The following is a 13,211-nucleotide window of genomic DNA, read 5'->3' as shown; positions in this document are numbered from 1 at the left end:
TCTCTGTTTTGTCAAAGATAATGACAAAGATGATAAAATGATATGTTTTATACGGACATTTTGTTCTCAGAAACCCACGGTAAATGTGACAAAGAAAAACATATCGTGTGGTCTTGAAAGTCTACTTCCGTTGCCACTGAAGATTCTAAGCTTGTTAAAGGTGAATTCCATCAATCATGTAAACTTCTTACGAAGCCCTATTTCGGCATTGAGATAGGTGATAAAACATTTAGAACTCAATAGATGCTTCCTCAATCAATTTACGTCATCAAGTTCAATAAACACTTGTTTATTTTGTTAAATACGTTAAGTAAAGTAAGCACTGATATATCTAATTTGTCATAAGCCGTGACTTCTTAAAACAAAAATAAAACCAGAAAAGTCCTGGCAGTTTAGTTTTAAAAAATTAGAATGTAACTGCATCTTGGCATCGACAATAACTCTATCAACAGAAATGAATCTAATTGTAATGGAATAAGATTCAAAATTGCTTGGAGAATAGTATGATTGTAATACGTCTGAACTTCCAACGGCAAGTGTTTCGATTCACAGATGAATAATTTATCTAACACGGCTGGCGGCGTGATCGCGGTGATGGGACCATGTCGCTTTAATTTACAAACGAACGAAATAGTCCTAACATAGCACAAAGTCGATTATTTGAGTTTGGTAAAGGAAAAACTATCGTCTTACGCCCACATGATATATAGTAGGAGATATATATTTAAAATCAAATACAGATTGCGTAGTAAATAGTGAAAATACACAAACAAATCTCATGGTAAATAAAGATTAATTAACTTAATTATGAGATGTTGGTCCTATATACAAATCGCTCGGGTTACTGCGCCATAATATTTTACTAGCGCACCTATTTCGACGTAAATTGGCACTTAAGGTTCAAATAAATAAATTGGCGAACAAGGAATGCCCCGGAAACTGCAAAATTTAGAGCGAAAATACCAGTTGTAGTATTTTAAATCTAAGTTTTAATAAAAATAAAATTACGTAAGGTATAATAATATACGTGTAATTTTTTTTAAATATCATAAAGTGACAAATGAGCGAACGGCCACCAAAATCGCTGAAATAGCGAAATGATCGTTGCCCATAGACATCCGCAATTGCAGATGCATTGCCTACCTTTAATCGACGAAGGAGGATGCACAGTAAGAGAATATTTTCCCTTTCCGTGCATCCCCCTCATCCGGAAAATTCACTTTCACTTCCAATCCTTCACTTTTAAGGAAAAGGATGGGAAGGGAAGGAGGACTAAAATTAGACTACCACAATCCCAAATCATATTGGTAGCTCTCTCAGCTACCAGTACGATTTGGCTTCACAACAGACAACTACTCATTTGTTTGATATTTGAAAGCTTAGGATTAATCAAAGAAAGATAAAACGAAGGATGTATGCAACTGGCCACGCAGGATTTTAATTCATCAGACATAGAGGCATGCTCGGTGCGCAGCGTTTTTCATAAACGGACAATGGAACACAAAAGACAGTGGAGTCGCTTTTTCTTTTTATTTAAAAAGGGATTGAAGCTACAAATTCACGGAGTGCACAGTCAATCACTTTTAAAACCTAAACGGAGCGTAAAACGACCGGAAGTGGTACCGCAACATTCGTGTGCATTTCTAAAATACCGAATTTATCCGTATATTCGGGGAACTTTTATAGTATAATTCTGACTGCAAACATCCACTTGCACAGCTTTAAATGTGAAATAAGTCGACCTGGCTATTTATCTACCTTTTAAAAAACGGTATCACTATACGAGCTTTGTGGTCACAATTGTAACCAATTTAAAAGCAGAGAAATAGACGTTTATCGCAAAAAATATGTCAACTCCTGAAGTAATAAACACTATAACTAAGTTTTGCATTAACTATTAAAGTTATTCGCATACCCATAATATGCAATGAAATAAATTGTTTTTAAAATAATAACGAAGTACCAGGGTAGCATAAAAGCAGGCGAGTCGGAACATATTCATTAAGCAGCGAGCTGTCCGAATCGGAAGCACACTGAGCCAGCGTGTACCGGCTCCATCTGTTTCCTAATTAATTACTGTGTGAAACTGTGCTCCTGTGTTTATAACTAAATATCACAAGAAACTCAGTTTAAGTTTAGTTTTGAAAACATTCGGTAAGCAAAATTTCTTTCATGCCAATTTCACGCGTTTTTCTTAAAACCGTAATTTCTATTCTTGCTAGACTTTGAAGTAATGTTTCAAACTATGGTCAAGAAAAGAACAAATTGGAGTGTCGTTCGAAAAATATAATAAAGTAATTCCACAATAAAATTTCATGCTTTTCAATTGCAGTTCGGCTAATATTATGGCCTCAAAGTTAACATAACCTCAAAATATTTTACAACGGTGTTACCTGAATTTGATAAATATAATTTATTATAATTATAAATAAAATTGAGTACATACCTTGAGTTGTTTTGCGAACATTGGCATGTGGGTATAATTAAATAGGATGGATTATATCGAATAAATAATTGAATTCGGGTACAGGGTACGATCATTAGAGGACAGTGACGTATCGTTGGTCCAGACAACTAATTAGTCACCTAATCACTTGCCCACAACGCAGCAAGCGTAAGCCACGTATCAAGAATGGAACAGTCAGTTTATAAATTACCAAAAGTCACTTTTGGGCAATGCAAAAATGGTTATAAACACAAACATTACTCCATTTGGAAATTACTGCACTTTTAGGATTGTTCCAACTTGTTTATTTATATGAAAAAAATAATATATATTATAAATAATGTAAATTTTAAAATAATTAAACAAAGAAAATTTATTTACTTAATTTTTGCACTTTCATTTGTTTACTAGGAATAAATGAGTAATGGGATCAACGACTCAAACGAATGAAGAATCAAATTGTTTGTTAAGGATTTTTGGATAAGGTATCAATATCAAAAATATTGTGCGTTTCTAGTTAATTAAACGATTCTTTTTAGTTAATAATTTTAACAACATTCGTTTATCCGATAGTGTTATATAAATTATTATAAATCTAGTATGGTTTTAGTTCGGTGCGATAGCGCAACACGGAACGGGCGGATTTTCTTTAAATTATTGTCTTGCACAATTGCTCTTTTATATCGACAGGAGCCTGCGTTTAATAGCTATTTTAGATATCCACTCTATCTAATATTTATAGGCACTGAATATTATAAAATATGAATATCTAGGCTGGTACAGAGCGTTTCTATCGGGATTAATTCTGTCAGAAAATAAGTAAAAACCAATTAAGCGGAAAAAAAAACAAAGTAAACATTACAATACGACTACAGTAGGAAAATCGATTCACAGTTTTATTATCATTGAATTAAAATTTGTTAAGAATCGCAATACTATTAACAACTTGAAAAACAATATTAATAAAGGTATTTTTATCAAAAGACTTAGTGAACAGAGAAATATAGATTTTTGTTTATTAATATTGAGAGTATTTATCCATTTCCTGGACTAAGTTTATTGTAATTTCTCACGTACACTTTGGGATCTATAAATTAAATTAAGTTTAATTTCGCAAGCGACGGCGACTAGAGATTAGTCAAAGGTTTTAAACTCTACAAGCTTCGCTTTATTTTATTAGCAACAAAGTCAAAATTAAAGCAGTCTCACTTCAAACACTAATTGAATTGTTTCTCATCGTGTTAATTAAGATCTTAATGAAGTAATACTTTGAAAACTTATACATTTACATCTGTAGATATTTGAAAATGTATCTGACCTCTTGAACATTTAATTACAACGTTTTATTAATCGTCTATTTAAGTTTAAAAGGCAATAAAGTTTTATGAACATAAATTCTCATTTTTCAATAAATAAAGATTACTAAGAACCTAAATAAAACTAAATTCCAGTACTAAGAAGTAAATACAGACGGTAAACGTATATCATTTCCATTATAACCTTTTTAAATTTGAACTTCTTTGCCAATTTTAAACGGCCAGGTTTACTTATATTTCTATGAATCTACAAAATTAAATTAACTATTTAACGCCTGCGTAAATACTACACAGATTGTGTAGTTTACTTTACCTCGATTTTGCTATTAAATAGTAATTATTGAATTAATATATTTTAGTTGACTACTAAATTCATTTCAATTACGTGGATATACGATAAGTTTTTATTTTGACAATATTAATATGACATGATAAGCAACTGAATTACTAACTTGAAGACAGCATACAGAATGAATTGTGACTAAATTACTGTTAATAATTACAATCTATAAAATATCTTATTTTACCTATTTCATATTAGGGTAAGTGACTGTAAATTTATTTTATAGGAATAATACAAACGCCATTTTATTCGTAGAAAATATTTTCACCATTATTAAATACGTACTACACCGTTCATTAGAAACAGAACTGATGGTCATTGTGAATGTTGCTGTGGAACTAATGCTAATAAATTGCTTGTAAACAAAGAAATTTAACATCTAGACGGGATCTCCTCTCCTCGTTGTTTCAAAATAATTAATTAGGTAACAGATGCGCTTGCAATGAAGCTCGGAGCGCTTCAGACTCGGACTTTGTTGTGTTTAACTAATACATTCCCTTATCGCTTATGCTGTCTTGGTATGTTATGTGCGATTACATTTTTTATTATAAATTATGGAAATTATTTTTTTAACTTAACATTACTTATAATATTTTCGTAGGACACAGTAAAATGTATATATCTATCTCTATTTTATCAAACTAACATAACCTAATTACTATTTTTTCTTAAGCCTTATATTTTAAAATATAAAAATATGCGAATCAGTGTATATGTAATATAACCCTTATGTTCATTTTGTATAGTATACCATACCATACAACTTTATATATACGACCACTATAAAATAATTTTTAACTTAGTTTTATTAAACTTATTTTAGCTTTTGCGTATTATTTTGCTTTTCTTCGAAAAAGAAATCTTGCCACAATAAGGGTTAAACTAAATATTAATTTGAATTCTTCTTACATCATGAGTAAAATGACATATTATGAGATACTTTATAACTAGAAAAAATAAAATACACTTTGCTTAGGCAAGTTTAAATATTTTAATTAAAAAACATTTTTATTAAAGGATATTTTGTCTCAAAGGATTAATTAGGGTACGAATATTTGTAAGTTCCATCTTAAGTGATTTTAAGTTTAAATATAAACACGACTTCAGTTAGATGCTTAATACGAAAACAAGAAACGATTTTAGCTACTCAGATTAAAGCTTATTTACGGAATTATTTAGGTTCACCATTTTCCTTTTTGCATTAAGTAATTCCAATGATACTTTCACGTTTCATACAGAATAACTAAAATTATTTTGAGGAAGAATTAACAATGAAAATAACGAGATTCACGAGTAACAAAGGTTTAAATGAACGTTAATTAAGGCAAAACTTTAATAATATTCTGAACTGAGTTATTAATTCAATTTACAATTCAAAAACTATGCGGACATTGAGAACTGTGCACGGATCTCTATCTCTATCAAAATATTATGCAGAGTTAGTTTTGTTTCCAAAATCCTTTCGACTCCAGAACAGTTTATTTAAACTTGCAAGATACTTTTTCGCTGACTTGCGTGTAAATATGAGTGTCCCTACTGCACCCTTGGACAAAATTTGTTTTGAAACCATGCACTAGGTCAGCAACGGATTCCGGTGCGTTCCTTTGGAGATCCCGGGACTCTCACAGTCGCACTTGAGGTGGCCACCGAGGGGATTTTAGGGAGTAAGAATCTTACATAACACTGTCTTTCCCCCAAAAGGCAGGGTATCTTACGAAGATTTCCCCCCGATACAAAAAAAAGGTCAGCAACGGATAGCTTTATCCGATACTATCCCTTACCTACTCTATAATTAATTACATCAGACAAAACATGACAATCAACCTTTGTATTTGAAACATCAATCGCTTTCGAATTAAATGTATTGGAAAACGGTACACTGTGATGCATTAACTTGATTAGGTAATGGCTGCTGATTGTGAGGACAAAAATAAGGCTGTTGGATAACGACGAATTCTATACCTATGTTGTTAAGCAAATAATTCTCTATACCGTGCAACGCATCGCGGTTTCTCTGGCGTTGCTGTTGTCCATGGGCGTCGGATCAGATTTTAGGCGATCCCTGTCTGTTTGCGCACTTCATAAAAAACCCTATTTTACCCTACTACTGCGATCACAACTATTATGTTTAAAACCCAATCGTTCTTAGATTCTCTTGTCTTTTGAACTTTATACATAGTAAGCGTATTTTTGTGCTTCAGATCAAACTTATAACATCAAGAAAATAATTATTTCCTTTCTCGTTATCTGCTCGTTTTAATAACAAATTATAGTACAAGATATTAATTAAAACATCATCCAAGAACACATCAGATACTTCAGCTGTTAAGCAAAAGCCTTTGAAAAACATGAATATAATTAAGATTGACATATAAGAAGGGGATGATAGCAAGTCATTAGCGAACGTAATCGCTATCGCGTTTTAATCTCAAATGAGCTCATTTTATATACGTGTAATTACATTTATTAATGGACTAACTGTCGCGCGCGACTCTGTCCGCATGGATAAGATTAAAACTTAAAAAGTGACCTATGTATTCTTACAGACTATTTTCTACATCTATGCCACATTTCAGCGAGATCCATTCAGCCGTTCTGGAGACACTATCTAACAAACATCCATCCATATATTTATTCAACTTATTATTATCTTTCGCCCTATACTACGTCAGCGCAAAATTAATAAAAAAAGTTAATTAGTAGCCTATGTGTTCTTACAGACGGTGTTCTACAACTATGCCAAAATTTACAGACATATATTAAACCGTTCTGGAGATACCTTCCAAAAAAACATTCACCCATCCTTACACCCAAACATTCGCATTTATAATATTAGTAAGTAATTATCTTTATATAATAATAAATCAAACAATAAAAGTACTACATTTATAAAAACAGTAGCGAACTCAAGCGAAAATGTTTTCTCGTTTTATCAAATCGTTTACACTTAGGAATATAGCGTGGAGCAACATACTTAATGGAAGCAATAAGAACAAAATGAAGCGAAAAGTAAACATATGAACAGGATATTGACTACGGAGTAAACAGAAATAAAGGATAACACGATATATTAAACATTATTACATTTTTTTGATATGTTTACTCGATAATGGAAAGAAAACAAGCTTCCCTTTAAAGGAAAGAGACAAAAGATGATCAACAAACATCTAATAATGATAGACTAGACAAAAGTAAACTGAAACATTAATATTATTTTACTTTTATTAAAGTGTTCGATATCTTTATTTAAAAAAAAAAGTTTTACTTTTTAATTCAGTTGAACTCATAAATTTACATTTTTAATATCTTAATCAGGATTTTAGGTCATTGCTATAATTTACAGCCAAATCATCAGTTATTTTGCTACGTGATTTAAAAAAGTTCTTATGAAAGTAACACGTTTGTATGTTCAGCTTAGTTAGTAATTCTATGTACATTTCCGGGATTTCAAAGTTATGTATATTTAGCATTCTTTCTTCTTAAAGGACTTTAACATTCATTTTTTCTGTTTATTTAGTTCCATATATGCGTAGACGTATGAATGAGGAAGAGGCGAGTTGGGTGACCTATTGCTGTCGTAGTTCATTAGTAATTATAGTTCTTTTCAAATATCTTAGCAGCCTAAAGTCATCGGTCCGCTGTTAACTGCCCCCCCGCAACCCGCTTCATCCCGCTACACTTACGACTCATGCGAACTTTGGAGCCGCCAAGATATCTGAAAACTACTCTACCTATATTCCGGTCAAGAGAATATCTTCAAACATGTGGTCAATAAATGAACAAGCAAGAATTATTTTGTAGGTGATTGTAACGTAATATATATTGTTTTTTCCTTTAGCTTCATTACGTGCAACATAAACAATCATTACTTGAGGTCGATCATTGCTCTTATAATGAACATTTCACAACAATATTCCACAAATATGTTTTGATCGAAACGTAAAACCCATAAATATTATAAACCATTTTTTATAATATTTTCAATTTGTAATTCAAGTATTCTAGCATTTGTAATGTGATTAACAGTTGGTTTCTGAGACCGAAATCTGTGTAAAACTTATTTCTTACATTATTATTAACAAAATAGAGATAATATGCTTTAAACGAGGATTTTGCTCTCAGAATCACATGGTAAATAAGCACATAATAAATTGTTACAAGACAAACTATTAATAACTAGCTATCCTATGTCCGTCTCCTGGCTCTAAGCTACCTCCTCACCAATTTTCAACCATGTCGGTAAAGCCGTTCTTGAGTTATAAATAGTGTAACTAACACGGCTTACTTTTATATATATAAATGGAAATTATCTATCATATGAAATTATATTATATATATTTTTTTCTCTTTATGATACTAGTGGTAATGGTATATGAAAAACAGAATTAAGCTATCATTATAATAATCTTAATGTTAATATTTACATATTAATAAGTCTTCACGTCTCATTACACTATGGCAAAGAATGTAAGGCATTTTTTCCATAACATCGATTATTGAATAGCATTACTCATTCGATTGTACGTGGATTTTATATAATTTAGGTATGCCTGTCATTTGTTTTAATAATTAGAAGTGCTTTAAGTCAATCTGAATCTACAAAGTGAATCTGTTCGTTTCATTTTGTGATAACAACGAACAAGTTGAATGATTTATTCAAAGATAGCTATCGCCCGCGAGACCGTCGGCGTGGAATTAAACAAAAACTTTATTAGTAACCTATGGGTATCTAGTATCTTCAAATTCTAACAAATATCCATCCAAATATTCGAATTTATAATATTAGTAAGATGATGACAAGAGTTATTACTATTGCACTCCGAGAATTAAATGATAAATTAACTTATATTTAGCGACTGCTTTAAGTGATAACTAAAAGATTTTATGTGCGGTAGTTAAGAGCAATAAATTAAGCAAACAATGCCAGTCTTCAAATTCCATTTTTATCAATATTTTTAATCGTTTAATATACACGTGTAAGGTGCTAAATAACTAAGGGAACTTACAATGTAATGAAAAAATAATTGTCATACTTATAATAATGAAGAAATATTTTTTTTATTTATTGACATTTTTACAAACACTTCTTCAGTTTATATCTTACAAGGTATATTATAAACTGACAGCACATTTTGAACGCCGCATAACTATTTTTTGAATGTTTAATAGAAATTAAACAACGAGATGAATTTAGCAATGGACCGTTGTAATATTTTGATTTTTTCAAACTTTATGGGCTTGATTATTATTTTAAAAATTGTGTTACAATCACGTTTGAGATTATTGCCGATCCTTATGTGACCAAACAAAACATTTTAACAAATTAATAGATTGAAGACAGCTAGAAAATAAGTAATTAAAAGATCATTTTCACAAAGTATAATCAAGTACTTATAATTAAAAGAATCCGAGCGAAAGATGTTATGTTTGCTATGAGTACTCAATGTCCCCTACACTACATAAATGCCAATCACCTTTCAAGCTATAAACAACGTTAGTTGTCCAAACAAAGCGTCTCCAGTCGCCCCCGACTAATTATTTCGGACGGGGACAAGACAAATATTTGATAGCCGTATAGTATTCAACCGTTTTGTGTTTGCTTACAAGGAGTGATAACTATAGATAGATGATTAACCTTCGACACGCGCGGGCGGTCGGGCGGCCACTTGCCCCGTATCGTGTGGTTCGACGCAATTACTCGGCGTATGAGCACAACCCACAGCCGAGCGGTCAGTCGACGCGCCGCACTCCAGCGGGTAACGTGTCTACATATATCTATAACACACTTGCTAAACAAAGAAAGTAAAATGATTTATTCAAGTGTAACGTGTTTGCTGCTCTGCGCATTTGCCGTGACGGCTGATACCCTGGACCCGCTCAGCGATGACTTTATCAATCTAATCAATTCAAAACAAGACTCATGGAAAGCCGGTAGAAACTTCCCCTCGGATACGCCTTTCAAGCATATCAAGAAACTAATGGGTACGTTGAGAGATGATCGCTTCACCACACTCGTAACAATGCAGCACGAAGTTGATTTAATAGCGAGTCTGCCCGAAAACTTCGATCCGAGAGACAAGTGGCCTAATTGCCCGACATTAAACGAAGTTAGAGATCAGGGGTCGTGCGGAAGCTGCTGGGCATTCGGCGCTGTCGAAGCGATGACCGACCGCATTTGCACCTACTCGAACGGTACGAAACATTTCCACTTTTCCGCTGAGGACCTGCTCAGTTGCTGTCCTATTTGCGGGCTCGGTTGTAACGGCGGTATGCCCACACTCGCTTGGGAGTACTGGAAACATTTCGGTCTAGTTTCTGGTGGCAGCTATAATTCCAGCCAGGGCTGCAGGCCGTACGAGATTCCTCCGTGCGAGCACCACGTGCCGGGTAACAGACTGCCGTGTAGCGGGGACACTAAGACTCCTAAATGTGTCAAGGAATGCGAGTCCGGTTACAAAGTGCCATATAAACAGGACAAGCACTATGGCAAGCACGTTTACTCGGTGAGAGGGGGCGAGGATCACATTAAAGCGGAGCTATACAAGAACGGTCCTGTGGAAGGCGCTTTCACAGTATATGCGGACCTGTTGTCATACAAGAGTGGTGTTTATAAACACGTTACCGGCGACGCCCTCGGCGGACACGCGATCAAGATAATGGGTTGGGGTGTCGAAAACGGCAACAAGTACTGGCTTATCGCAAATTCTTGGAACAGCGACTGGGGTGACAACGGCTTCTTCAAAATCCTTAGAGGTGAAGACCACTGTGGCATCGAAAGCTCTATTGTTGCCGGCGAACCATTGTTTAATTGATTCACTCACGCTCTAAGTATAGGCAATATTATGTCCTATAAAATGTATAGTCTTTACGGACTTGTTGCAATTTAATAAACTGCATTACGTTAATTCTGTGTTCTTCATTTAATACCTTTTAAAAGTAATGAAAATTATTAACCAAAATAGCAAGTAAACTATTTAAATAATATGTAAGTCCTAATAGCCTAATACATAATTCAAAATGTACGATTATATATTGTTATAACATTATTGACCCAATTTTCTAACATTTTTACAAATTAACAAAAGTTACGCATTACACCTACAAATTGTGCGGTAACAGATTTTGTCAAGCTTGCAATACTCCTGACGTCATAATCAGAACAAAACCAACGCAGGATGATTTCACCTGACGCGTGTATTTGAACGTTAATCATTTAATGAGCATTATTGCGGTAACTTCCTGAACGATTTAACTGCTAAAATTGAAATTAAATATCTTGTATACATTTTTGAATGTCAAGGAAATCGTAACTCGCTGTATTCATAATATTCCAATGTGATTATGTACTAGTTAGTACTAGTAGTCCCTTCCGTACCTCCTATTCCAGCGATCATGTTATCTGAATGCACATCCTTCTTACGCAAATCCTCTTTCCTACAATCTATTACTACTTTTTTTTGTCTTCCTCTACCTTTGTAGTCAGTTATTAAAGTTAGTATTAGTAAGTAACAAGCATTTAATTTTGTATTCGTAACACTACTAACGTTATCCAGTTAATTTAACGTCGAGCGGTTAAAAGTCGACTTAAACGTCGAGAGTATATTCGTTTTTCACATTTCATTAAAAATTTTAACTTGCTAACCGCGGTCGGGGCACTTTGAGTGGCTTTACGATGAGTTTTTAAACCGTGTAACGAATACACGAGTGCAGTTTGTTTTAGTCTAGTGTTTATATGCAATTTTTGTAACATTTCATCCACATTTAAATTGTGCAAACATATGATGACTGTTGTCTTTTAAAAGGTAAATTATACCGAGTGAAAATTTAACTATAGAAAAATTAAAAAAGTGTGCTATTGTAATGTCTATAGAATAATTGTTTGTTATCAACTCATTACTATAATACTAGCTGACGCCCGCGACTCCGACCGCGCGGGATTTAAAATAGATGTTGGCCGATTCTCAGACCTACTCAATATGCTCAAAAAATTTCACGAGAATCGGTCAAGCCGTTTCGGAGGAGTATGGGAACGAAAATTGTGACACGAGAATTTTATATATAAGATTATTAAGTTTAAATCGATAATTTCAGACTTCAAATTAAGCAATCTTCTGCAAGTTAAGTAAGAAAATAATGTTACATTTATCACTCTTAAACCTATCATTCTAATGGAATATATTTTAACTTTATTTATTTCTTCAATAGCTAATAAATCTTTTGTGCGGGATAAAAAAAGAAAAGGGTAATCGCTCTCAAAGTTTAATAAAGGATAAATGAAACCTATAGATAGATACATAACTCTGTTAGTTGTTGAACGGAGGGCACTATTCAATTTAAGAAAATGTGATCCGTCACTGTCATTCGCCATGCTGCAGTAATTGACCGAATGGGAAATGGCCGAAAGAGCGTCCCTCTAATTACAATTACTTTCGGATAGTAACGATAAACTTGAACTCAGTGAAAATTCACAAACGATGGATGTAGACCATTAAAATGATATTAAAAGGATTCGTTAATTCTCTTTCGGATACTGTTTTACTAAGGTACAACATAGGCCCGTGAAACTGTTTTTTACTCGGCCGCTTGCGACTATTTTTCTGTACGAGTCGCGGCCGTGTCAGTGAAAATTGTAAAATAGTTATCACACGTAGACTGTAAAAAGTGGCGAATGATAATGTGCACACGGCTCGGTTATAAAGCGCACCAACGAAAAACTGTGAATCAATGACTGTTTTTGCACGATGCGACTTTCCTTCACCTTAATAATACGAATAGAATCATAATTATATGATAAGAATAGTTTCTTCTTTAGTAACTGTTTTTCTTTTTCACCGGCATCTTGTGTTCTTTTGTTTATAACTATAAAACTAATTCGTCTACATACGCTATGACGTAATTAGTTGTTATTCACTGAAATATGAGATATGTTATGTTCATGCGAATGTTTTACGATAATTTAATGATATGTTTGAATCATCTGCTTCGACTTGTCACGTGTTGTTGATATCTGTTCGTAATGCAATATTAAATAGTGCTTGTTAATTTAACCGACAGCCTGGTAGGTCTGTCTGTTGTGGTGCCTATCAAATATTAATTCGTTAGTATC

At 33.3% G+C, this 13,211-nt stretch overlaps 1 protein-coding gene across 1 annotated transcript; it reads left to right on the top strand.

Moving 5' to 3' along the window:
* Positions 1-9,885: 9,885 nt before the first annotated feature.
* CtsB (Cathepsin B) lies at positions 9,886-11,010 on the top strand. The gene is given in 1 exon segment (NM_001311987.1): positions 9,886-11,010. A coding segment is annotated over 1 exon segment (1,005 nt). The 5' UTR covers positions 9,886-9,912; the 3' UTR covers positions 10,918-11,010.
* The last annotated feature ends 2,201 nt before the right edge of the window (positions 11,011-13,211 follow it).

The sequence above is a fragment of the Papilio xuthus genome, unplaced genomic scaffold (assembly GCF_000836235.2).
Source record: "Papilio xuthus unplaced genomic scaffold, Pxut_1.1 DF827542.1, whole genome shotgun sequence".
Classification (NCBI taxonomy): domain Eukaryota; kingdom Metazoa; phylum Arthropoda; class Insecta; order Lepidoptera; family Papilionidae; genus Papilio; species Papilio xuthus.
Note: the sequence above shows the minus strand (reverse complement) of the source record. Positions and strands in the feature narration are given on the sequence as shown.